This window comes from Etheostoma cragini, chromosome 23 (genome assembly GCF_013103735.1).
Source record: "Etheostoma cragini isolate CJK2018 chromosome 23, CSU_Ecrag_1.0, whole genome shotgun sequence".
NCBI classification, from domain to species: domain Eukaryota; kingdom Metazoa; phylum Chordata; class Actinopteri; order Perciformes; family Percidae; genus Etheostoma; species Etheostoma cragini.
The window spans coordinates 11,976,938-12,003,582 of NC_048429.1; the positions used below are offsets into that span (position 1 = coordinate 11,976,938).

At 40.9% G+C, this 26,645-nt stretch overlaps 2 protein-coding genes across 3 annotated transcripts in view; one reads left to right on the top strand and one right to left on the bottom strand.

The window, feature by feature from the left end:
- The first annotated feature begins 13,349 nt into the window (after positions 1-13,349).
- On the top strand, positions 13,350-19,787 carry wnt7ba (wingless-type MMTV integration site family, member 7Ba). Of its 2 annotated transcripts, none has more exons than XM_034863425.1 (4): positions 13,350-13,835; positions 14,965-15,191; positions 18,081-18,352; positions 19,297-19,787. In XM_034863425.1, exons 1-4 carry the CDS (start codon positions 13,753-13,755, stop codon positions 19,774-19,776), a joined length of 1,062 nt encoding a protein of 353 aa, XP_034719316.1. In that variant the 5' UTR covers positions 13,350-13,752; the 3' UTR covers positions 19,777-19,787. The 2 variants fall into 2 exon arrangements, with proteins under 2 accessions (XP_034719316.1, XP_034719315.1); XM_034863424.1 differs by having other exon boundaries at positions 13,461-13,845.
- A 2,979-nt stretch (positions 19,788-22,766) lies between these two features.
- atxn10 (ataxin 10) overlaps positions 22,767-26,645 on the bottom strand; it is an 8,054-nt gene continuing 4,175 nt past the window's right edge. The window contains exons 10-11 of the mRNA XM_034863423.1: positions 24,952-25,015; positions 22,767-23,589 (exon numbers count right to left, since the gene is read on the bottom strand). Of these exons, the coding sequence (XP_034719314.1) occupies positions 23,405-23,589; positions 24,952-25,015 (249 nt within the window). The 3' untranslated portion in view covers positions 22,767-23,404. The remainder of the gene's footprint in view (positions 23,590-24,951; positions 25,016-26,645) is intronic.

The window sequence follows — 26,645 nt, forward strand, 5'->3', positions numbered from 1 at the left end:
TTTTGCTTTAGTTGTTGGAGACAGATGACTGCCCAGATGGATTTTTTTTTTTTTTAAATGTGGTACTTTAACAATGAATAATCTATAGCCAAAAGAAGAAAAGATTTAGGCCACGCATCAAACTTTTATATGAACCTTAAAAACTACTTAGTTGTTCTGTTCTCTAATACAGTACCTGATGAATGTGCAGCTCTTGTTATTACTGTCCAAGCACACACACACACACACACACTCATTCACACTATAACGCCAAATAAATATTATCACAAAGGCTACACGCTTTGATTCCTATAAGCAATTTAAGTTTCCCTCTTTAAAATAAAACATTTTTTGTATTTTAAAGAAGCTCACTCTACACCTGAGAATTAGTCAGGAAACCCAGACAGGATTTTAGCCATTAAAAATACATTCAGCTAATGCTGAGTTAGCTCTTCTTAGATTTCAATGAATTCATTTCATCAAAAACTTCTCTCGAGAAAACCACAGTGAAACATCCGGGGAAACCGCACAGCTCTACCATATGTTCCCATGTTTTACATACACTGATTATCTCAGGGCGAACAGCTCGGGAGACGCCGCTATTCTAATTAAATGCACATTTTACTGAAATCCTGTAAATTGCTTGGAGAGCGGAGATGTTTTCCGCTGGATTGAAGTGATCTGCCCGGCTGTCTATCTTTGCTTGCATCGGGGACAACAAAGGAAAAGATTATGCCTCTCTGCAAAGGGAAACTAGGGCACTAAGCGACCTCGTTCCTTGTATTTTGAGGGAGAATTTACAGTCTGGCGACCATGTCTTCTCGTCACGTAAAGACTGGGAGGTGTTTGAGACTTGTTCGCAAATTTACAGACAATTATGTTAAGCTATTAAACTGTTATTCCGAAAGCGGTTCTTTTTAGCACCCTGGAAACTTCCCCCTAAGGACTGTGGATCGGTTCAGTCATAACAGTGTCAATATCCACTGACCCAGTCTGGGGGAAATGTATATGGTCTATATAGCTGAATGCTTACGCTCAAAAAGTCGATGTTCGTTGTAGTTTTTACGCACTTTACGCAAATGCAAACCTTTTTAACAATCGCCTTATAAATACAAAATGGCAAATTCAAGTGTACGCACCCATGGTCTCGAGTTCAAGTTGGATGGTATATCTTCCTCCGAGGTGTCCAACTCGAAGTCAGCGGTCTTTATATCTTCTATACGGTGGCTCGATCGTCTCTGGGAACCAAAAAAAAAAAAACGGAAATAAAAAAAGCACAAAGCCATAGCATATATTTGTAGCCTGAGAAGTAGGAAAAAAATCGTCATGTTGGATGTGCTAGGAGACAGTCTCCGTGAGCTGTTACCGGGCCACGAAAGAGTTGTTCCCCTCTCTCGCTCAGCAGCCATCCAGCTCGGTTCAATGGGGGCACAGGCTGCAGGCTGCAGGCTGCGTCGCGCGTCCTTCGCCGCCGATGAACCAGATGCGTCAAGTTCAGCTGAGGTGAAGCCTCGTTATACAACCGGACTGGGTGTGCAGCGACATGCACTATCGGGCTATTTAATGTCTTCAAATGGGGGAAAAAAAGAGAAGGCACACCACGTTAAAATATCTACAAAAACTAGTCTGTTGAGATGATTATTAAGGGCTGCCTCACTTCTCCCTCCTCCTCCTGCCCCCTCCGCGGATCTAAAAAGCACTATTTGCTTTAGTGAATTTACCTGATGTCACCCTTAAGTATGATACATTTTCATTGTCATACACTTTACTGTGGGCTGAAAATATATCCGCGAAATTAGAATTAGCACTTCATTATCACACGGGACTATAATGACACATCATGTTTTAATAGTAAAATTACAAGACAAGGTCACTTTAAAGTTACAATTTGAGTGTCATACGCAAACTTCATCTCCATCTTGGATTAGTTTAAACACAAAATGCCGTTTTGTCGTTTGTATAATCCCCCACCAACATGTCTAATAGCAAGCTTGCCACATGCTTTAGCTAAACCACCATATTCATATTAAAGTGTTTCAAACAAGTCGTGGTATAGAAAACTAACAAGTAAGCTAATAAGCTAGTTAATAGCATTCCTTAAATGTGGCTGTCTCACCCTCCAACTATACACAAAGAGCCCCGATAACAGAAATAAACATATTAAAACATGGCTAAATTGTACATTCTAGGCTACATATAGTTTTAGCTCTACAACTAGGCCTACTTGTTTTTTTACTTTTTATGCTAGCTAACAGTCATACGTAATGTAAAGCTGCATTTCTCACACCTGTTTGCTTGCGTTAATTGGCTTGATTCGGTTTCGTCCCCTCTGTAAATTAATGAAGGTCTAGCTATCCAGTTAGACACCACAGGTGACTTGAAGACAAGCCCAGACTTGTTACCCGATTTGCCTCACAGACACTTTATTGATTAATCAGCTGTGGAGATGAGGCAAGACGGAGCTGTTAAAGGACCATTCTGTCATACATTTACTCTCAAACAGTTTAATATGATTCTAGATTTAGGTAGATGACAATACAACATGGACTTCAAATTGCCAATATTGTATTTCCTATTGGAAAAAATAATCTGTAAGGAAATGAGCATATCTATTAGTAGAACATATCAGATTACCCTCATTTTCCTTTTCTTCATGTGTTTGCTCTGTAAAACTGTTCATACTTTTGAAAACACATACAGTACACTGTAAATGCAGACACAGATAGATTTTCAGTAGAATAAAGACACAACTGAAATACTCACCTGCAGAGTCACACTATTAAAGAACAGGGACAGAAATTAAAGTGCATGTAAATTAAAGTGCATCTGTTTTCAGATTTAGCCTTATACTGTGGATAATAGTCTTTAAATTAAAGGCCTGGATAAAAATAACTTTTAATATGGACTCCCTGGAATTTTTAAGACCACACTCCTTCACTTTGATTTCAGTATTTAAAAGTCAACTATTGAATTTACAAATAAAATAAAATGTCCTCATGGTGAATTTCAATTCAATCCATTTAAAAATCTGTCATAGTCCCTTAAAAGTAAACTGGTTTGAAGAAAGTGCTTTACAAAAAAAAAAAAAACTATTATAACCTGGGAACGGCACAGAAATGCTTTAGGCCAAATTACTAATGTACTTAAAAAGCCAAGGATTTTTTTGCACGAGTTAAATCACCACTCCCACTGTGAACCTGCACAACAGAGGTGAGTGTATTGAGTGGTGGTAAATCTGTATTGACATGTGATAATACAGTTGCACTCAGTGACCGTGCTCTGTGTACAGTACACCTATATCCATCAGCACAGAAAGATATAGGATTAGGGGAGTGTGTGTGTGTGTGTGTGTGTGTGTGTGTGTGTGTGTGTGTGTGTGTGTGTGTGTGTGTGTGTGTGTGGCTTACAGAGATTAGAAGGTGACACAAGTTCATTTTAACAGAGATTCATTTGAAGGGACTCAAGACAAACAGGCACACACTATTTTTTTCAGGGTTTAAAAATAAAATAAAGCTGAACTGTTAACAAGTATTAAAAACTGGGTGGTCCACAGATCAGAAAGACTGCTTTATAAATGAATGCTGTGTGTGTACTTTATCATTGACTAAATCATTGCTCATCCTTTTAGCAAATTCTAAACAAATATTTCAAAAAGACCGACATTATTATCAGTATGTAATTAATTAGAGTACTATTTGTCAAAGCATTTATATATATATAAAAAAGAACTTATAACAGTGCAAAATCCAATCAGATTTTTCTTATAATAGTGACTTTGCGTGACTTTTTTAAAATCATTAAACAGAGTTTTTAATTTTTTTAACAGGTGTCTGTATTTGTTCCAATTAATATACAAGCCTGTTATTGGAGCTTCTAATGATCCATATGTTATAATTACATTATTATGTAAGAATTTATCACATATTATGGAACATACATAAGTAACACTTGCAGTTTGGGCAAGCCTTAAAATGTATACATTTGATCCATACATTTTTTGTTGTTCTTTTTTTATATATTTTTATTAGGTAACAAAGCATTGTTAAGAAAGTTATTTGAATTTAACTGACTTTTTTCAACTGCAACTGTTTCATTGGTTTTTGCATTGAAAATATTTATAGTTTTTAAAGGTATCAATAACTAAGCTAAAGAAGTTATTTTGAAGTTATTAATTTGGCATAGTTCCGCTCACTCAAAATAATGTCCCCAGTGAGCAGCAGCTTTCAAACCTTATAATATACAGAAAAATCAAAATGTTAAATATATATCACTTTAAGTAATGGATATACTTTATTAAGCACTTATCGTCCAAAACCTTACACCTAAATGGACTTTAGCACTCAATACTCATCAATCTTTCATTTTATACGATTTGTACATTCAATCACATCAATTAGGAAAAAAGTATTGTCAAAGGAAAAGTATTGATTCCACCATTTCCCATATATTATACCAGAAACATGTCCGAGGAGGTGAGGGGAGGACAGGGGATCTTGTGGAGGTGGCAGGGCGCTCCATTTGGCACTGCTAATTTGCAATCAGACACTCTCTTTGAGCTCTTTCCCTACCACGTTTCCAGACAGTGTGGATGGCAGCTGAGACAAAGCTAGCATTCTCCGCCGACCAAGGCCCCTCTTAGTTTTATTTCAGGCCACTGCTCTCAGACACAGACCATTATGCGCGGAGCACCCAAAGTACGGCAGCTAGAGAGGAGAGGAGGAAGGAACAAGTTTGGAGCATGAAGCGAAGGAGAGAGCGAGGGGAGGTGTGGAAAAAAAAGGAGGAGGAGGCTTTGTGAAGGGCCAAACTGCTGTATCTCCCCAACTGCACTCACTGCCTACCCTCCTCTAGCTGCTCCTTCCTCTCCTTGGATGGTACCCCGGCCTGTTTCCCCACCAACATGCTGCAGTGCAGTGCCACGCCCCACCTAGCACCACGAAAAGACTCGAGACTTGATCGATCACACTGCTCAGACCCAGAGGGCTGATCGTGACCTTTTCCCCTTCACCATCTTAAGTTACGTTTTAGTCACTCTGGCAAAATCTGGTCATAGATAAGTGTTCCGAGTGTATGAAGTTCAATAAACTCTTGGCCGCCATATTTGGCTGCTCCACATACACCAAACAGAAAATATACTATAAGGTATGTCATAAGGGTGCAGTGATCCGATACACCGGATCCTTTGCGATGGCTGTGCACTCAATAGTTTTTATTTAAGTTTTGTTTAGTGTAGGTTGGCTGAGCATGCGTGTTTTTACAGTAACACCCTGCTTAGGGAAATAATGAAAATAAGTCAATGATAATAGCTTTTGCTGGGGCTTCCTTAAAAGAGCAAGTGTCCCTAAAGGTTTAGTTTAACTTAGCTAATTTCATATTTTAGAACTCAATTGTGGGAGCACACGTGCGTGTCTGAATGTGTCCGTGGACCTGGGTTATCACTTTATTATCAGCAGTCCTGTGGGTGTACAGTATGTTGTGGCTGGGTTGCCACAGGTAACAGGTCAATGATTACCCAGAGGGCCTAGGGTGTCCTCAAGCTCAGGTCAGAACTACTTCCCTGTGAGAGAAAAAGACAACAGTGGGCTGCAGCTGCCATCTGTAACTCTAGTCCTGCGCCGTTATCAGCGTCTTATCTGCTTGAAAAGCTGCATTGTGTTCACATTGTGTGCGCAGACTGTGATATGAGCGGGGCCACGCTTCAGGAGTTTATGCTGTATTTTATGAAGTGATGACATGATCCCTTTTTTTTTGTGCTAGTGGTCATTTTAAACAAGTAGGTGCTACATTTTTTTTATATAATTCACAAGGTTATTTTGGGTTGCTACACAGATCTGCCACGTGTTTCAGCCATGATTAAATCAATGAATCAATGCCTGGACTGTTGTCCTTCATTACACATCAATAATGTTTAAAAGCAAGCTCCAAAAAGTAAAGCTAACAGAAACACAGAGGGGGGAAAAAACTGCCTCAGTCCTCTTTTGGTTTGGGCCGATTCCCACAGGTTGCCTCACTTATTAGCTGCTTTCCTGCGCTAGACCGAAGAGCACAATCCCTCTCAGTCTCACTCGAACACATAACAATGCCAGGAATGGCTGCATTTGTGCAGTACGACCATTAGGCAACATCCGTCTGCCTAATTCATTCAATTTCTCCCTCTGCCATGCCAGCACAATTGGCCCGAAAGGGTGCAGGTGGGGGAGCAGAAGAGGGGAAGCTTGTTGCTGAAATGCAAGCAAGCTAAAGTTAGTCACGGTTGTAAATGCTAGAGGGTCGGATGGGTTAAAGTACAGGACACGGGACAGACTGTTGGGAAAATGGTGGCCTTGCGGCGATCCCGGCAGGACTCAGCGGTCACCCTGACCCCCCCCACTCTGAGCTCGACCCTGACTATATCTTTAGCAGTGAACAGTACAAATTACTGGATCGTATGGCTCAACTTTCTCCCCTCTTCAATCCCATTCTCTTTCTCACTTTCTTTTTCTCTGGATGACCACAAACAGCCATTGTCAGTGCAGACCATGAGAACAATTGGGTTCTTATGCTGTGGCCGGTCAGGGGATGGGAGGGTAAACTTCAGCAATGACTGCACTAAGTAAATTATAGCTCCAATGGCTTGTGTGGTTTGGAGAGGCTGCACTTTGTGAGAGGTCCTGCACCTAAAACCACCAGTTCAACACATTTGTTGCCTCTGCTGTGCAAAATAATGATGGCACGGCAAAAGCAGACTTTATTTTTTTTCTCCCTTGATAGGTATGGTTCTTATTCATCCAAACACTCTCAACTCCCAGTGAAGGCTGTGACAAAGCAAAAGTAGCTTTAAAAAAAAAAAAAAAAAGCACTCACACTTTCTAAAGCAAACTGAGTCACATCTTAGGAAAACTAAATAATTGTGTGACTGCAGGGCAATGAAAGGAAAGGAGGGAGACAGTGAGCACAGGACTGTGGCAATCCTAGTCCTGTGCTCCCTCTCTGCCTTCCCTCTCTCAGATCGAGGCTCCGCCTGCCCACTGTCCTCCCGCGCTCCAATCGCTCCACCCTCCCGCCCTATCCCCTTTCTACATGACATCATCTGCACATCTGTCGTCCCAACAGGGTGCTGGTGACACAGACAGGCCACAAAATCAGTAGAGCTCTCTCCTTCTGTCTTTGTCACCATCGCTTTCTTTTCCTCTGGCCCTCAGTTTCTTGCTCTTGATCTTTCTCTCCATGTCACTATGTCTCAGGGTGCTTTTCTTTTCTTTTTATTCTTTCTTTCCCTGCAAACCTTTTTTCTAAATCTTCTCCCTGCTGCATTAGGTCCTGTAAAAATATGGTTGCATCCAACCGAACCTTCCTACATTGTGGCACGTACATTTGAGCAGGCAGGAAACAGCCATTAAACTAAATGATCCATGGGCCTGACCCCAGCCCTGACCCATGTGATTGTGAGCAAACTCAATCAGCAAGGTCAGCACTAACATGATGTGAGTCTTACGAAAGTTTTTTTTTCTTGACTTACTCTGATTTGAGCTATTAGAGCCTGCTAAAACCGGTTAAGAGGTTGTGGTTATATCAATTTGTGTGTGTGAGAGAGAGAGAGAGAGAGAGAGAGAGAGAGAGAGAGAGAGAGAGAGAGAGAGAGAGAGAGAGAGAGACTTTTAGTGGGTTTTGACAGTATGGGCCAACCCATTAAGGGCCAAGTATTTCCAAGGGAATAAAACTTACAGAAGTGTAACACATGTTTGAATCCCTAAAGCCCCGGTGCAATAATTCTTCACATTCGAATTACTAACAGATCAAGTTGTGCTGGATCAAACTAGCTGCAGCGGAATAACAATCTTTGGCGATGTAAACGAAGAAAGACAATCAATTCAACAAGTTTCCCTTAGGGACAAATTGGTACTTTTTAAATATTATCCATTTATTTAAAAGGGTTAAAAATAGGTTTCTAACACCTTGTTCTTATTATTTAAATGATGCATTATGAAAAAATAAAAAGTATATACAACTAAATAAATAACCACTACTATGTAAATTGACCTAATTGAGTTAACCCGAAGCAGAAGGATGTGGAGTGGCTTCACTTTTGTTCAGGGGTCCTTATCTGACCCTAAAGAACTCAGACACCAGCACAGCATGCAGCAGATGGGATCTGAACCCAGTATTACACATGGGGCTCATGGGCCTGATGACCACCACACACTTTAAATCGTGCAAAATTTGAATTTATAATTGCATGCATGATTATGGATTATCACGTCAGTAATTCTTACTAATAGCAGGAATTATTATTTAGAAAACAGCATGTTGCAAAATGACAAATGTGGCACTATAGTGTGACAGGATCCAGTGCTCAGAAAGCACTGCTAATAATTAGATGTGTTCTTGTTGTTGCCGTAAACAATGAAGCAGATCTGATGACTTTTGAATCTCTTTGTCAAATGCTAACATCTGGCTTGTGTGTGTGTGTGTGTGTGTGTGTGTGTGTGTGTGTGTCTACCTACAGTAAAGACACAGTACCGTAAATGGAAATTCTGCTGATAGGGAAGCACACATTTCCCTTTTCACATGCGAGTGATTGGCGTGCACAAACCAATTCCTACTTGATGGTGCAATAAAGTGTATACATATCTTTTTATTACTCTAGTTTAAACCCAAGGATTACAGATTCATGAAAAGCAATAGTGAACACAATTATCTTTAATTTCGGGTTGACTTAAAAACCTAAAGATACTAAGAGAAAATGATTTTTGTCCCGTGCTTACATGAACAAACGTAATGGTTAAATTTAAAAAAACAGATGGTAGGAACCAAGATGGTGGAACCTCTGATGGATGGTGGGGACTACAGGCTGCTGGACAGTTTTGCCTCCTGTACTTTAAAACATGGGAGTAAAGAGCCCCCTTGAGGATCTTAAAATTACTCACCTCATATGCGGCAATGTCAAAGTCACCTTAGGATCAGTTCAACAGAATCTGAAACAAGTGGAAACAAAAAGAAAGAAATCCGAAAGGGGAATTTTCTCTGGTTTAACACGTGCCTCACTGAATATGCGTTATTCATTTAAAACTAAATGATAATAATGAAATGTGATAATGAACCCTTTATTTGCATGTTAATGATGTAACACTAGTGTCTGTCGTGATAAAGTGTATACTAGCTGCTAATCTAATGTCCAAAAAGACAGAATGCGGGTTTAAAAAAAGACATGCTTTACCCAAACCAGAGAAGTGAACCAAGCCCTTCTCTAATGCTTTGTCTCCCTCTGCAGTTACAACTAAGAGAAGACAGTTTAACAAAGAATGATGGAGCGAGGTGCAATAGAATGAGTGGAAAAATAAAAAAGTGGATAAACATCTTTTTGACTTGTTATGAGCGTGTACTAAACAATCTATGTGTTTTGGTGCTTGGAATGCACAATGGAATATGCTTTCCTAGGGCAAGTTATGCATTCATGACTCCCTGTGGATAATCATGAACAATGTTAATAACACACAGACAAGCGGACATTTTAACATGCGCGTCTGAATGCGCTGTGAATCTGTTTCCTGGGTTAATCATAATGAGGAAAGAAGGTCTTGTCATTTCTGGTGATGCTGTGTAGCCATTTCCCCCAACATCTGCAACATGTTTACAACTCCAAATGTGTATTTCTACACCAAAAACATAAATCCTGTTCACATAAAAGGAATAATTTCTCAAGAAGTTTATGTGCCTCGTGGCACTGTTGGAAATATGGCCCTCCCTTCATCTGCTCTCGAAACAGGTTCAAGATGCTTTAAAGACATTAATTGCTCAAAGTGGAATTGTTGTTCTTCAACATGGGAACAATTTCCTGCTGTCAGCTTTGTCGGGTTCCATGAATGCTCAAAATTGTGTAAATTAGATTTGATTACAAAGTAGTTTCTTTTAGTTGTGTCATAAATACCCTCTTGCCTGTTCACCCCCAGGGTGGTTTTGTTTTGTTATCTGTCACACTCCGTAATCCTTTCACAGTGCAGGGGACGATATTCATTTCCCCCGCCACACTCGCATTTCTTGTGCATTCCAGCATGCGTTTTACCCCATTACACATAAAAGCACCATGTGTTTGTCTTGCCGCATTATAGTCTAAACAATGCCTATGACATTGCGGTAAAGCTTGAAAGCCACTTGAGATGCATGTAGCTGTATGCCAAAATTGCCCATATGCACTTGTCTGACCTAAACAAATTAAACCCATCAGGGTGTCTAAGTAGATCAGAGACACACACCATATACATATACGTAGGACAAAGGACTCTGATGCATGTCTTTTCCCATAGCTGGTGTTATTGTATATTTCCCAGTCTCAGTACTGCCTGCGGCACTTAGCCCTGTCCCCATCACTTTCGATCTTTCCAAATAGGTCAAATAATTGAACAGGACTAAATCTAAATAGTGCATACAAAAATGCACTTGTTGGGATCTACTTTTTTGTGTTGATTAATATAAACTGGTTTATAGCACCAGGCTGGTGCAGGATTGACAGCAAGCCCATGTTCATCGTCATAAAGGAACATGCCACCAATGTGTTTTTGAACAACAATGAAGCCCTACGGAGCTTTAAAAGTATGTTAAAGTTGCATAGGCAGTACATGAATGTATCACTAAGACACAGTATTTTCAGAATATTTTAAATACCATGTACAATTGTATATGTCTAGGACCAAAGAGGTATTTATTGACTTCCACAGAAGGGGGGTTAATGTATTTAGAGAGGCATACTGTATGTAATACACATTGCGAAGCCTGGATGAAGCAGCCAATCAGCTAATACGAGTGTGCTCTGCCTGAACAAACTATGTTCTTTATAATTTATTTATAGTTTTGGTATCTGTGTTTTGACACAGACACAATCACATTACTATGCTGTTCTTTCCACCCCCCAACCCCAAATTCATGAACTGGGCTTGCCTGGAGTACCATCCTTTCCACTTTCAACTACTGTGTGTGGACGGGATCATGTCTAACTCTTCCACCTATGAGCCCCGCTATTCTGCAGAAAAATGTCACTTATGACGAATTATCAGAGGTTTAATACCATTTCCTTGACAACCACTCAGAGACCCAGCTAGGGATTCTGGGCTCAAGGACAAGACAGGCCCAAAAGCCCATGGAGTCATACTGTAAGACACCATTATCAATCTGGACTTTTTTCGGCCTGCATCCAGCTTGAGGCCCCGCTGCGTCACTGCTCCAGTTTCTCCCTGCCTGTCTCCAGCCCCGTCACTCATCCTCATAATGTGGATGATGCTATCAAAACCTTGTGACTGTCAAAACTCTGACAGCTCTCCCAAAAGATAACAAAAACAAGTCTTGTTAGTTTTACAGCCACTTTTATCACCGATCTGACGGCTAGATCGGCAGTGAGAAGAATTCCTACGCAGACCCAAGTCTCCGAGTTCGCCTCATCCTCTGCGCAAAAATATGAAACGAAACAGATATCACAGTACGAGTGCCAGGACAGTGAGTGCACGCTTCTTAAGTGCTATCTTGGCTCTGGAAATTGTGGTTTAGTATTATTTGGACAAAAAGAGGGAGTGAGAAAGAGACAGAGAGTAAGAGACGTACAGAACACACACATAATGAGTTCTGCCTCTGCTGACCACGAGCCAGACACATTATTGTTGAGTTGTCCACTGAAATAGCTGCAGACGGAGTTCCTGTGACAAAGTTTCAGCAGCCAAGAGGGTCCAATTTATTGGCAAAAGTGTTTCTCATTCTTTACAGTACTGGGTATTTCTGACTGCAGCTATAGTTACACACAATCTAAGTGGGCACTGGGATATTTCCAATCTTATAGCAGCCAAAGAATGAAAGGTATTTCATTCTTTTACGTCATACTCCATATCACTGCAATTTCTCAAAATGCTTTGTTGGCATAACGGAATTTTCCACAATTTCCACAAAACTGCCCTCAACCATATTCTAAGAGAAGGTCTCACTTTTGTTCATTTGATTTATATCTCATTTTGGAATAAATTGTATAAATATTATCTCCTCGTGGTCATTTGTTTAACTCGAGTGAAGCTCAGAATGTTTTGATTTTTTGGTTTCCAAAATGTCAACAGCGAGCCAATAAAATCTCTACTCTGTCCTCTGTCCACTCAGTGAAGGAGACCTATAAAACTCCTCGTCCTTGGAAGGTGCTGTGGAATTGAACAGGATGGTCCCTCCCATTGTACTTTAAAGTTCCACAGCAAACAGGAAAAGCTTTAAAAGAAAGGAACAGCATGAACTCCTTTCTGTGTCGTCTTCGCTTGCTTTTCCATCTGATAAGACCTGGACACTTCAAAGGCTATATGGGTTTAACAAGAAAAGTCATCATGTAGAAATATGTGACTAACTTTTCCAAAAGAGAAAATAGTCTTTTCAGACTGTTACAACAATTCTGCCTCGTTCATTAACGATTAATTGTTAAAGTTCTACTAATTGATACTGCTGTGCACATAAGCGTTAATGTTAAGGTTTTGGATGATGACAATTCCTTCATGCTGCCACACGAGGGCATCTTGTTGGTGATACACCAGCAGAACATATGAGCTGGTAGACTGCAAAGTCTCATCAAATGACTGAAGCATTTCAGCAAGCATTGAAAACTGAAAGCCAAGCAGTTCAGCACTAAATCAGAATTCTGACAACTGAAAAGAATACATTTCTTAACAAAAGGATCACATTTGGGAAGCTGTAACAAATGACTTGTTAAAGCTTTTGCTTGGAAAAAGGACTGAAAAATGACTGAAACTTTGAATATTTTAAATAGGTGCTGAATCATTTTCTGTTGTACCAATGTATTAATCAACTGATTGCTTTAGCTTTAGTACTGCTCCGTACCAGGAAACTGCATTACTCCACCCTCTTTGGCCAATTTTTAATTCAACTTTTGGTAACTTCATGGAAAAGTTAAATCATGATTTAATGTAACTTTAATGCTAATAAAGAAGCTATATGAAATGATAAAAACAAGTGATGTGTAGTTATTCCAGAAAGTTTGGATGGAGATGTTCATTATGGTTTACTACTAATACTACTGAGAAAAGTTTGCCTTTTTATTGTTAGAAATGTAGAATACTGTACAATTCATTAAAGTTGAATTTTGGGTGACAGATAGGTTTAATCCTGCAGGTGGAACCGGCCTCCCCCTTAGTCAGGAGGAAAAAAAGAGCAAATGCAAATATTGACGATACAGATATAACTTACAACTTTGGGCATCAACAAAAAATGGCTGAGAGAGAGAGAGAGAGAGAGAGAGAGAGAGAGAGAGAGAGAGAGAGAGAGAGAGAGAGAAGATTGGGGGGTTAGGAGGTGTGTTGGGGGAGGGGATACGGTAGGATGCAGGGTGCGGACTCATCCCGGGGGCTGGTGCACCGGGAGAGGCCACTGTCTCCCGCCCTTTCGATGCCACGACAGTCCCACTTTTGGAGACGTGAGCAGCGCGTATCTGACATCCGGAACCCCATCTGCCCCCACCCTTTCGCTCCTTCCACCCCCCCCCCACCCCCCCACCATTCAGTCCTCTAGCGGTCCAGGTGGCAGAGCGCACTTCGACCGTGGGATGCAGCCTCTCATCTCCAACACATGGACAGCGGAACTTGGAGCTGCCGCAGCGCGCCCCGGCTCCACTAGCTGAAGACGCCACCTCTCAACGGCGGAAAGAAGAAACGACGCTTCCGCGCTTAACGCTTTGGACTTCAGATAAAAGGATATACGTCTTCCCACTTCTCGTTTTTCTTATATTTTCTAACCACAGGAGAGCATAAACAGTTGTGTTCAATGCGCAACCATGCTCATCATCTCGTCCCGCAGCGCGCTGCTGTCCGTCTACTACCCACAGATCTTCCTCATCCTCACCAGCGGTAGCTACCTGTAGGTTTCTTATCAATGCACCTGTTTAATTAAAAACCCAAATCGGTTCCTTACGCGCAAAATGGCCAATTACGCACGCGTTGTCAAGTTGAGAGCATTGGCTGATTGTTGCAGGTGTTTTATTACCACGAGGAAACACTTTAACGTGCTAATTGAAGTAAATGGCAATATTTTGTTATGGTGTTGCAGTTAGATTATTTTAGAAACTGAATCAAATGTAACTTAGAATATCCGTTTAAACTAGCCTACATTTATAAAAACATTGGTAGGAAATGCGCAATTGGCTCGCTGGATATGTTCATTCTATTTCACAATGAAATAAAGGACTACCACGGATTTCTTTCCATAAAATCAGCAGTTATGTCATTTTCACTCAAATATTTTCATCATAATGAGGCCAATATTTAATCTACCTGATTTGTTACACGTACACGCAGCTGATGAGAGAACCTGCTCTTACGGATTTGCACATTACACCAGAGCCACTTTGTCATAGGAGCACCTCGTCAGACATGGGCCATAATTGGAGTGTAACATATGGAAAAGAGACATATTGGACTACTTCATGCTCTGCCTACAGGGCCAGGCTGATGTAATGAGCTCTTTCTTGTGGCATTAAAAGACCCAGGCCCTCACAAAGAGAATGATTGCTGCACCATACATGCCTCTCATTCATAACAAGGGACGGTCCTGAAACCTGAAATAGCTGTGGTGGTTCCTGTTTTCTGTAACAGAGAGACAGAGAAAGGCAGAATAAACTGGATTTGGACCCATTCCTATAATTAACTATCGTCCTCTGTCTATATCTTAATGAAGGTCCATTTGATTACATAGGATCTGCTCATTTAGTCATAATTATTTTTGTTTTATCTTAATGATTTATAGACTGGCAACTGTAACGAAAAGTCTAGCAGAACATGCTTATTGCGAAAAAATTGTATAACTTTTTGCCCAAATCATAGCCATGGGGCACAGGGTTCAATCCAAACTATATGTTACATAAGTAGGAACATTTTTGTTTCTCCCTTTTTTTTTTAAAATCTGTAGTCACCTTTTCCTTGTAAAAACAACGGTCTGTCTTCAAAGTCCCTCTCATTAATCCCTGTTTCTCTCTGCCAGGGCTCTGTCCTCTGTGGTAGCTCTAGGTGCAAACATCATCTGCAACAAGATACCGGGACTGGCCCCCCGTCAGAGAGCCCTCTGTCAGAGTCGCCCTGACGCCATCATTGTCATTGGCGAAGGCGCACAGCTGGGCATCAATGAGTGTCAGTACCAGTTCCGCTACGGCCGGTGGAACTGCTCCGCCCTGGGGGAGAGGACCGTCTTTGGACAAGAGCTGAGAGTAGGTCAGTCTGTTTAAAACTCAGTTTGTTTAAGTTGTTTGAACTATTATCATCACAATATAGCTCAGCAAAATAGGCTGAGTGGGGGGAAGAAAGCAACTTACAGGGGTCTAAAGATATGTGGAAAATCTTAACTTAGAGGTACCAATGTGGACTAATATGTGATCAGGGCAGCACATTCCTCCTTTTGGTGGTACTTTAATCTGTCCACAGGTGTGTCAACACAACAGGTATGTTTATTGGTCTAACCAAACCAAACTTTTGATCACTGAAGCTGAAAGAACTGTGAATGAGCACAGTTCAGCGATGTGGTTCTACATCCGCCCGTTTTCTCTTTCTTGTATTGTCCTCGAACTTCCTAAGTGTTGTCAGTGGGATGAGAAAAAGCTGCAGCACAGCTCAACTAAACTAAACAGACTTGAAAACTGTCGGTGAGACTTTTATAGAAGCATCGATGTTTGGAATACCACCTGCAACAACCACAATTAATTATCTACTTCCCTTAGACACCAACACAAGAAAAAACCTCAAACCCCTTGCTGGTGTCCCCAACGGAGATTCAATCTGTAGCTCATGTGTGTGACGTCACTGTGCTCGCAACACACATTGTCAAAGCAAAGCAGTCATAAATGGAGTGTGAAGACTTCCTTATAAAAGCACAGTCTAATGCTTATCTGGCTGTGCCATATTCTGAAAGCATTTGTAAATCAAACCGACATGGACACTCAAAATAACACATCTCTCTGCTTTTAGTCAACATTCGTCCCAGTTTTTATTTCTCACAGAAGCCTGTTTGCTCCTAATGTGAACCTCTTATATGAATTGCATTTCAGTCCGAAATGTTTTGTTGCGGTCTTGCTGTGGGTTTGGATTCATGTTTAATCTAGCAGCTCTGGGAGCAATCACTTTTTTCTACACGGGAGACAGGCAGACGAGACGTCTGGATCCCTTTATTTCTTTGTCAGAGGAAATGTCTCTTTTCTCCTGTGGTGTGTAAACGAGCTCAGAAAACGCTTGGGACCCAGGTCCCCTTGCCCTCTCCCTGCAAACACTTTTACCACATAAGTACTTTACATCTGTACAAAAACTAATTAAAGTGTTAATTATTGTAAAAACTTGAATACTGAGCATGCCAGATGTCCTTTTATCTCCATGGAATCTTAGAAAGATTGGTTTCCTTTGGCCATCTCTGTGTCCATTCTTGCCATTTTTAAAAATAGAAATGTAAGCCAGAGCCCCTCCCCCCCGAATTGCTAATGTACCATCCACCACATCATTTGATTGACCTGCCGGGCGAACTCATTAAGCATTGAGAAAGACCAGAGAGATTCAAGCTAACCACTAATTGAAGTCAGCTCCAGCTGCTGGATGGCAACAATGGAGCCCTGCATGCACCGCTGTACAATCAAAACAAATCAAAGTGCGAGGAGATGGCTGTTTGGCTATTGCATGTGCCTGATGCTTTGAAAAATGCTCACCATACAATATATCTGAATGGGTCGCAGATCTAGCACGATGAGAGAAGACTTCAGAGTTTGTTATGAGTTATGGACCAGGGGAACCGCAGGCCCAATGGTTTCTGCGAGTGAGTTTGTCAGGTTGGAAGGGAGCCATTACAATCGCCTCTACCAGAGACGCCATGCATTAATACTAACAGAGGCCCAGCATTATCCTGATTGAAGAGGGAAGATATCCTATTACCAGTTCTATTGCCAATAAATTAATTTCCCCCCTCTACACCATAAATATGTGTTTATTCTGAATCAAATGGTGACATACAAAAGCTTGGAAATGGGAATATCTCAATCACCACAGGTTATTTCAACATGCAACACAGCAGTATCATTTGCTATAATAATGCGGACCGCCAAACACAGAATGACACTTAAGCTGCGTGAGAAATTCCATTGATGAAAAACATTAAGACACAGCAACATTATGAGTACCAATCCAGAAAAAAAGCACCTCTACTCAGCCAGTAGATGTCACTTGTGTCGTCTTCACTATACTGATGACTGTTCTATCAGTGATATAGTGACATGAAACAAAGCAGAATGAAAAAATATATTTATGTAGTATTTAAAATTAAGTAAGGTTGAAAAGAGACCGAAAATAATACTAATACTTCACATAATAAAATATAGGGGTATGTACTGAAGAAGCCATTTTGAAAATGACTTAGTTACACAGTAACATATACAAAAAATTGCTTCTGTGACATCTTTTCAGCATTAATATACTGTACAAAGTGATTCATCTCTAAATCAGTGATTCCATCCAAAGTGGTGACTACTTTCCTTAAAGGAGCAGTCCAGCAACTTAGTTTTGCACTTCAAGAGGAAGACTGATAGTGCAGACAGATGGAAGGGAGAGAGAGGCATGGCATCTGCTTAGGACTGTGTGGGTGTGTACAGCTAGTGCTTGATTGACATCCCTCTATACCTCCTATTAGTTTTGCTACACATGGTTGGGTGTGGGAAATTAAACTTTTTTATAATTTTTTATTGGTTTATAAAGTTAGGTGACCTAATTAAGTTCCAGCGCATCTCTGCACATGCCAGAATATTTGTAAAAACCCATGGATGTTAGGGTCCTTTAAAGAAAAGAATGCAGAAAAAAAATCAATCTAGCAGAAGCGGAGTTAGTCTGAGATTTAGTCTCTAGTATGGGTCAAGATCCACAAATGTTGGACCCTATATTTTCCCATAATTCCCCTCCCCCCACCACCACCACCAGGCCTCCTAAATGCTTACTTCTTTGAAATCCCATACTCCCAGTTTGGAATTCAGGCTTTTTGCTAAAAAAATCTTCTCAAGCCCAAGTTGAAATAACCCTGATGACGTCATCACCATCCGCCTCATATTTATTCAACTTCTGCTCTTTTTTCTTAAGGCAGCAAGGAGGCAGCATTCACTTATGCCATCACTGCAGCTGGAGTAGCCCACGCAGTGACCACAGCTTGTAGCCAAGGCAACCTCAGCCAGTGCGGCTGTGATCGAGAGAAACAGGGCTACCATGACGAAGAGGAGGGCTGGAAGTGGGGAGGCTGCTCCGCCGATGTTAAGTACGGTGTGGAGTTCTCGCGGCGCTTTGTAGACGCCCGTGAGATCAAGAAAAACGCCCGCCGGCTGATGAACCTGCACAACAATGAGGCGGGGCGAAAGGTAACCCATGCGAAAGGACGAAACAAACTGAATCCATCCAATCTATTTTGGGGGTTTAATGATGGAAACATCATACATAAGCATACTCCAGTTTGAATGCGTGTAACAGTAGTAGGAAGAGGAAAAGGCCCAAATTGGCGCAGATCGTCGATGATTATACACTACTTTAGTTTAGTTGTTGTGTATTTGCATCAGTCACTATAACTGTATCAGGAGTAGGAGTGTGCATCTGCGACAGAGTGCTAAATTTGGAAGATGTAGCTGCCAAAAAGGAATTGCGCAATAGCCCTATTGAATTACTAAACATTAGGTGAGGATAGAGGATATTACTGGAAGCCTCATTCTTTTTCTGTGTTAGTGGCAGCATAGACTATACTTCTGCACCCCCGCACACTAAAGAAACCAAAGTCAAGAGCAAACTTTAGTTACTAGATGTTCAAATAATGGGATTAGTTGCGCAAAATCATTCTCACTCTTAGAACGAAAATGGGGTAGGTAATCTTTTTCACATCAATACGTCAATTTTGTCATTTGAAAATATTTGTCTGGCATTATCGTATAAATCTGGCTCAAGCCACAATGAAATTCTATACGTGTATGGTTGCACAATAGCTCTGGTCAGTTTTCTCGGGGTGTCTTGCCAATATGTGGTCTGAAGAAAGGTAAAGTTAATTAGAGAGTAAAGTCTTGGGGTATGAGTTATTTTCTCCACATTTTGAGACGTAAAGTTGGCAAATGGGTTAGAGTGCTGAAAGTGTCCACAGAAAGCCCAGCTTACCAAAAGATACGGATTTAAAGGCTGTGCAATTGCTATTTACGGTTTTAATTTCAAGAAAGGGACATGTTTCAAACCATTTATGCATTAACACACGCAATGTATTTTCAGCTCTTTAACTATCTCTTTTAATTCATACAGACCTAATTTCTACTCTCTCTGTGATCAGATCCTAGAGGAGAGGATGAAGCTGGAGTGTAAGTGTCATGGTGTGTCTGGTTCCTGCACCACTAAGACCTGCTGGATCACCCTGCCAAAGTTCAGAGAGATTGGTTACCTGCTGAAGGAACGCTACAGTGGAGCAGTTCAAGTAGAGCCGGTCCGGGCCTCGCGCCTCCGCCAGCCCTCCTTCCTACGACTCAAAGAGGCTCGGGGCTACCAGAAGCCCACGGACACAGACCTGGTGTACCTGGAGCGTTCGCCCAACTATTGTGAGGAGGACACAGCCACAGGAAGCACAGGAACACGGGGAAGACTGTGCAACGGCACTTCGACCCACACGGACAGTTGCAATTTGATGTGCTGCGGCCGGGGTTACAACACACACCACTACACACGCATTTGGCAGTGCAACTGTAAGTTCCACTGGTGCTGTTTTGTCAAATGCAACACATGCAGTGAGAAATCCGAAGTTTTCACCTGCAAGTAGGGAATGGGGAAGTGGGGCACTGGAAGCTGGGAAGAGGCCGGGACAATATGGTTAAAGATTAAAAGGTTATGACAAAGTGGAATTTGAAGTGAAGGACTTGGAAGTATTTATTCAACAATTTGCACATTTTTACAAAGTAAGAAAAAACAGAAGTGAGGTTTGGAGAGTATTGAAAAAAAGAGACTATTAAGAAAACTTCACATTTTTTGCACGCCGGTACAAAACCCTGACATGATGCAAACAACTTGCAGGATTTGATGTTCTGGAGCAAGGCAATATTCGGAAGACAACATCTTGCAACATATGTAAGATGTAGCTTACAGATGGCACGCTCGAGAAGGAAAAACAACAAGGACTATTGTTGGATCTTGAGGAGACTTTTGTAACACGTTAACTGGAAATGCCACAAGAGCAAAGCGCTTCAGACTGCCATGACAGAAAGATGGTAGTGGAATACTTTTAACTGTACGCTCACACTGTATTCTGTTTGAACACTGAAAATAAAACAAAATTATTTATGCTAAGACATTTTTTAAACCCCGTCTTATAGGATTGATAGCAAACTCAATTGCTCTTATTCCTCTCTTATGGTCTTCAATTGCTTCTGATAAATTTCAAGCTGAAAATAGCGGATTTTGAGTCACATGGCCGCTATGAATTGTCAGTAGCGTATTTCGCTGTAGATGAGTTATTTTTCTTTTGCACTCACAGTCACATTTCTTTCTCTTTCATGGGACATGAGTGAGTTGTGTGGTTGAGTGCTGTGCTGACATCTCTCTCATGGACAAATTACCCTCCAAACAAGCCAAGAGGCAAAGAGGCAGAAAATATTCCCAAACTATTTTAAGCATCCGACTTGTCAGTTGGAACAGCACTTTCCATCCTGACAGTGTTCCTAGTTTTGTTTTTGGACGGCTCCTGACTTCTGAGAAAAGCATGTAAGCCTCTTTCGAACTCCACAGAGGTGCAATCAGGTTCAGATACACCCAACATTCCCATGAACGGCAGAGATGTGGAATTCCACATTATGGCCTCTGCTTACACAAGGCCTTTCCAGCATGGTTTAGGCCTGCCTGGGTGGATGGCATGTTCCATAACAACACAGAGGGGGGGTTTGAGAGCATCAAAGGCCTCAAAGCTATTTTTGGACAGCACCCTTAATGTATTCAGAAATGTTTATTTAGGCTTTATACGACTTAAAAAAACAATTTGAAGAGTATATTTTTATATGAGGAAAGTGGCACTTTGTCATTTATAGATGCAAAGTGTTTTCTAATGTCATTGTATTCAGATTTGAGAACTGTAAATTATTTGGAATTTATGTTTTTGATCAATGCTAAATTGTAAATACTCCACGTGTATTATCAAAGTAGTCCAGATCATTTATCTCGATCACAATTCAACGTAGGTCATAAAAGCAAGATTAATTCATCAAGTGTTGAAAAGTTTTGTGTAAACTGCTGTTAAGTATTGGAGTAAATTCATGGAATTGCAAGTAGATAACACATTGAAAGCATCAGCAACCAACTAGTTTTGCAGCTTAACATCGAAGAGATTTCTGTGTTCCCAGTTGTCTACATGGCCTTGTCTGTAACTAGGATCTAGTCATTGATTCCTAAAAGCATAGTTGTAACTATAAATACCACAGAGTTGCCACAGAACAATAATAACTTATGCATCACTTACAAACATGGACAGTTGTATTTCTTTCTTTTTTTACCAATAAAATGTGAGAATCCTTTTATCGCCTCTTGAGTTTTATGTAACATCTGGCCTTTATTGGCCTTATTAAAATTATTACCAGGAAAAAAGCTGTTAGTCACACACACTACTTTATTAAGCATTATATAAACATTATTTGACCCAAGCACAAAACATCTACTTTACGGCCTGACAATTGTTTTTAGCTGAAGTCAAATATCAAACCAGAAGGCACAAATACAATATAGTAGTGGCCTGGGGTGTAAAACGCTGATATGGGAAACACAACAACTTCTGGCCTGGACTGATGTGGTACTAATGTGTTAGGGGGTGAACAGGCAGCAGCGGCCGTGCCACCTCATTCAGCCCGGCTGACTCGCACAGCCTCTTTCCTGTGGGGCTGAAAAGCATTGCAGCCAGCCAGTCGAGCGCAAGTAACAGCTGTTTTGTTAGCCGTCTGAAATCCTGGGGACCGGAACCACATAAGCTCCCTTCACTATGCCGGCGGATGGAGGGGAGAGTCCAGCCGATTGTTTCAATACATTTTGTCATTAAAAATCAGAGGCAGAGCAAACAGGGTGAGACAGGGTGTGAGCAGGCCAGTAAAGCGCTGCATTGTTGAGGTGTCAGGAATGTTAGGAGCTTATCCAGCAACGGGAGGAGCAGGGAGGGATGTCATTCTGCAAACTAATGCTTCTGGTCTGAGTCACTCACTCTTTGGACATACACTTTCAGTATGCTCTCATGCGTTGTCTACCGACCAAGAATCATCATATCACTCACCCACAAAAAAAGTTCTTCGAAGGTCTATGCAGTCTGGTTAAAAAACTCAAATGCAGCCTGCCCAGAGAGAAGAGAAGCAGTCTAAAACGTGTACTTAATGGTTTGAGTTTAAAGATGGATAATGATCAATGATGCATGCCATAAGACCTCATCTCTTACAGTATGTATCTATAGTTCTATGCAATAAGATGTAAAAAAAGATCAAGAATAAGAGGAAATTTACTATATTGGGTATGAGAAAAAAACATCGATATAAACTACAAGAAGCAGAGAACGTGACAAGCTCATGCTGTATACGGTGCATCGTTTTTAAATTGCAAAGCATGCATAGCATCAGTTATTAATTTTAGTATTGCATTTTGCAGTTAGAGGCCCTTAGATTATAATATTAATATCATGCCAGTTTAGAGAATTTGTTTTAAGCGTTTGAATGTCCCCCTGGCAACGACACCACCATTTAAGTAGGTAAGGCGGTGAGGGGGTTGATTACTTCAAGTTTTGGTCATTCTGTTTTTCGCGGTTACTGTAGGAGTCACTATGGGCCTGGGATTAAATCACCAACCCCTGCTGGTAACATCAGTGTCTGTGAAAAGTGAAAGACCCGGACACTGCGGTGCGCTTTGTCTTTGGATTAAACCACAAAGCATCAGCTTTGGTAAAAGGTGCCAGCATGCGCTCGCCTCTCCCAAACTCTTCATTTCCTAGACACAGGTCAAGACAAAACAAAAGCTCCTGATGTCTTGACCTTTGCTTTTATACCAGGGGGACCCTATAGGCCTTTTGTGTATCAAACAATAATTGTATGCCCCATCTGGGCATGAGTGCAAGCATTACTGAGGTAGAAAAGTAATTTAAACACATACTTCTCTGATAGAAATATCTCATTCCAAAGCATTTTTCTTCTTAATCTAGCGGCTGTGTGGCTGTCTAGTTATTCTGGACAGATAACATGTTTAGTAGTGGACAGGTAATTCCCAGGTAAGTATTAAGTAACATTAATGAGGCTTGTGACACAACAAGAGCACATGTTCACATAAGTGTATATGTGTGCACATGTACTTTACTCCTTACTAAACAAATACTTTGCATGAAAACCTGCTTGCGAGTTGGGGGCCTCCTCTCTCCAGGTGCTCCTCTAAGGTTTTCAAGAGTCTTTCTTCACAGTTTTGAGCAGCAAGCCTCCGTCTCGCTCCTCCACCAGGAAACCCAACTCCTTGAGTGCAGAATAGTCAGTGGTGCCACGACGTTCCAGGGCGCTGACCTGCTCCTGGTTCTGCGTGTTGTTTTCTAGGAGGTTCCTGATGGTAAAGATGGCCCACTGACTGATAACTACAGATATCCAGTTAAGGACAGCAACTTTGGAATTTCAATTCTACAGAAAGACAACATGAGCATGTGCTGGAATTGTAAGATGAATTTACTAAATTGATTTCATTAAAAAAAAAAATGCATCCGCGGAGTAAACTGCATAAATAACATAAGGTAGTTATACTGTATTATAAAACGTTAGAATGGTAAAGAGGCAACAGTGGTACATGCAACAAAGACCAAACATTTTTAATGTCAAACTCACAAATGCCTGGCCTTAAGTCAATGAGTTTGCAGACAGCCCAACACACACACGGGTTTCACAGACAAGTTGTGTTTTGTTATTTAAAATATTCGCAGCTCACCCGTCTCAAGTTTCCTACATAAATCTATAAACGTTTTTTTCTTTGACAATATTTTTCTGAACAGAAATTCTGACACCTACATGTAAATGGTGTATGCATGCATTGTATGCATGTGTATAAGCATGTATGGGATAGGGACAATGGGACAAAGGCTGGGCTCAGACTATTGACCTTGTTAAAAGACAGTGGATGGAGATGAGAAGGGCTCAGGGGTTTGAGTTTAGTGACTAGCAGTGTACTCCAAGTAAAACAGAAATTGGCGTGTTCTTAAAGCCGGTCAAAGTGATGCCAAAAAAAGCACATTTGTACACTACTATTCCTCTACTTCAAGACAGACCTCAGCACTGTTATCACTGTATTAGGTAGACCAGTACAATCTAATACAAACCGATACAACAGTCCTTCAATAGATCCCATCTTTGTGAAGCTTACACTGTTGTTTTTGTTGACAATGTGAACTAAACTGTGTGGGTTGTTGGTGATGTTGTATTATAACAAATTAACACTTGTTTATATTATGCCTCCCCAATGTATGTAAACTGGGGCTGAAAAACATAAACACATGTCAAAATGCAAATTAATATAAAAGCACCACTAATTACTACGTAACTGTCTTAAGTTTCTGATACATTGACAGACATGAACACTCCTCAAAACAAAAAGTAGCATTTATAGACTTTACTGCTGAAGGCAGATAATCAGTCAATACAGTTAACCAGCTGCAAGCAAAAGTCAATCGGGAGGTGGTGAACACAAAATACTCAGTTTTTTTCTTTGACCAGCCTACACACAGTGCAGCATTCAACGCTTGATAAAACACTTACGTTTGGTTGAAAACCCACCAGATTCCCTGTGCAAACATGCCAAACTCAATTCTAAAAATGCGAGGATAAGATACGCAAGGCATGAAGGATTTTTGGGCATAAATATGAACAATGATTTTAGATAAACTTGAAATATATGTACATAAACACAGAGGTTTGGTATGTGCAGACCATCAACTTACGTTAAAGGATACATGGGTTGTTGCTGTCTATGCTGCAGTTATCCAAGATGAGGGGGATGCCTTCCAGTTCTCTTACCTGAGGAAACAAGGTCAGTAAAGTGTAAAATAACGGACTGGTAAACATGTCTGTTTTCACTTTCCATGTTCACTGTTTAATGCCAGTTCTGGAACAATGCTTTAGTTGACGACATCCTTAGCTCAATAAAACTAATTCCACAGTGTTCAATCACCTCTTTATATATGCTATACCATGCATCACCACATTATGTATTGATTGGCTTGATGAAACATCATTGGGACAATAGAAAACCTGAAATTACATAACTGAAAAACAAAGTTTTTACAGCCTCTCATATCATATTCAAAGCAATAGTAGATTCAAGGGCACCAAAAGGTTTTGCTTTTTGCCACAACTCTGAAGTCTATGCTTTATTTATTGTGAAAAACCCAAATATACTAGCACATAATGCCTATTCTCATTGGACAAAAAGAGAAGACAAAGGTCTGATCAACACTATTTAAATCTTACATAGAAATGTTGCATTGAGTTGTAGGATTTGGTCAAACAGCGCAGTCTAGCCAGTGAACAAATTCATTTGAAGGCAAGAAATGTATTCAACCCAAGTGTCCCTGTCCTTAGCAGAGCCTCACGTCCATGCATAAGCGGCAGTGTGGTTGTGAGTTAGTCTAGGGCCGTCACAACAGAGGGATCTGCTCTGTATCATGTGTCTGATTCTATAGGCTTAATTGTCGTCTTTGCTTGCTTGCTGTTGCCTTTTTGTCGTTGTGGTTACCCTCCAAACATACTGGTGGGTGCTCCAGAATGAGAAGAAGTGCTGAGTTTCTGAAAATGGAAATGTCATTTAAATTGTCAAAGAAACAAAGTCGCTGACTAGTACAAGCTCCCAGGTCTGATTTTCCACTTTCAAAATGATCGTTTGACGTTTCTTATCCTTCTTATGAGACATAAATAACAAGCGACTGGACATTGACTTCAGTCCGGTACATGCAGTTCAGCACTTTGCATGCATCTTAAATTACAACCTCTCCCAAAGGTGAACAGAATGACATTTGGTTTACTGGAAGCGATCTTAGTGAAAACAGATATGGGGTGATTTCAGACCACTGACAGACCACAGATCAGCATCCATAAACATTACAGAGAGGCCAACTGAGGGTGGCCATCCCACAAGCATTCCACAAATCGGTTTCTATTAAGTAGGACTGAGTCTATAACGTGCGGAAAACTCCTCCCCGCCCACTTTATGATCCTGCTGTGCTTTGTATTAATAGGGAGACGCGGACAGATACTGATGAACTCACCAAAGAGGAAAGGAATGTTTCACATTGTAGTGCAAAACCAAGTTGTTGTGTTCAAAGAACTCATAGGCTTGCAGTCACAGAAACATACAGCCTCATGCTTCATTTGGCATTACACTTACATTACACTTGGGGGTGGCAGTGGCTCAGTCTGTAGGGAGTTGGCCAAGGTGCTCTTGAGCAAGGAACCGAACCCACAACTGCTTTGGACGCCTTTCCATGGGCAGCCCCCTCACTCTGACATCTCTCCATTAGCCATGTATAGGACCTGAGCATTTGTGTAATTCAGGCCTGTGTGTAATGTGTGTAGACCTGAACTTTAACAGCCACATTAAGACAATTACAAAGTCGGCCTATTATCACCTTAAGAATATATCAAGGGTTAA

Excerpts from the sequence above, each read along its gene's own strand:
- wnt7ba (XM_034863425.1), top strand. The coding sequence starts at position 13,753 with ATGCGCAACCATGCTCATCATCTCGTCCCGCAGCGCGCTGCTGTCCGT. Across the intron at positions 13,836-14,964 it reads CTTCCTCATCCTCACCAGCG|GGCTCTGTCCTCTGTGGTAG; the intron begins GTAGCTACCTGT and ends TCTCTCTGCCAG. Across the intron at positions 15,192-18,080 it reads TGGACAAGAGCTGAGAGTAG|GCAGCAAGGAGGCAGCATTC; the intron begins GTCAGTCTGTTT and ends TTTTTTCTTAAG.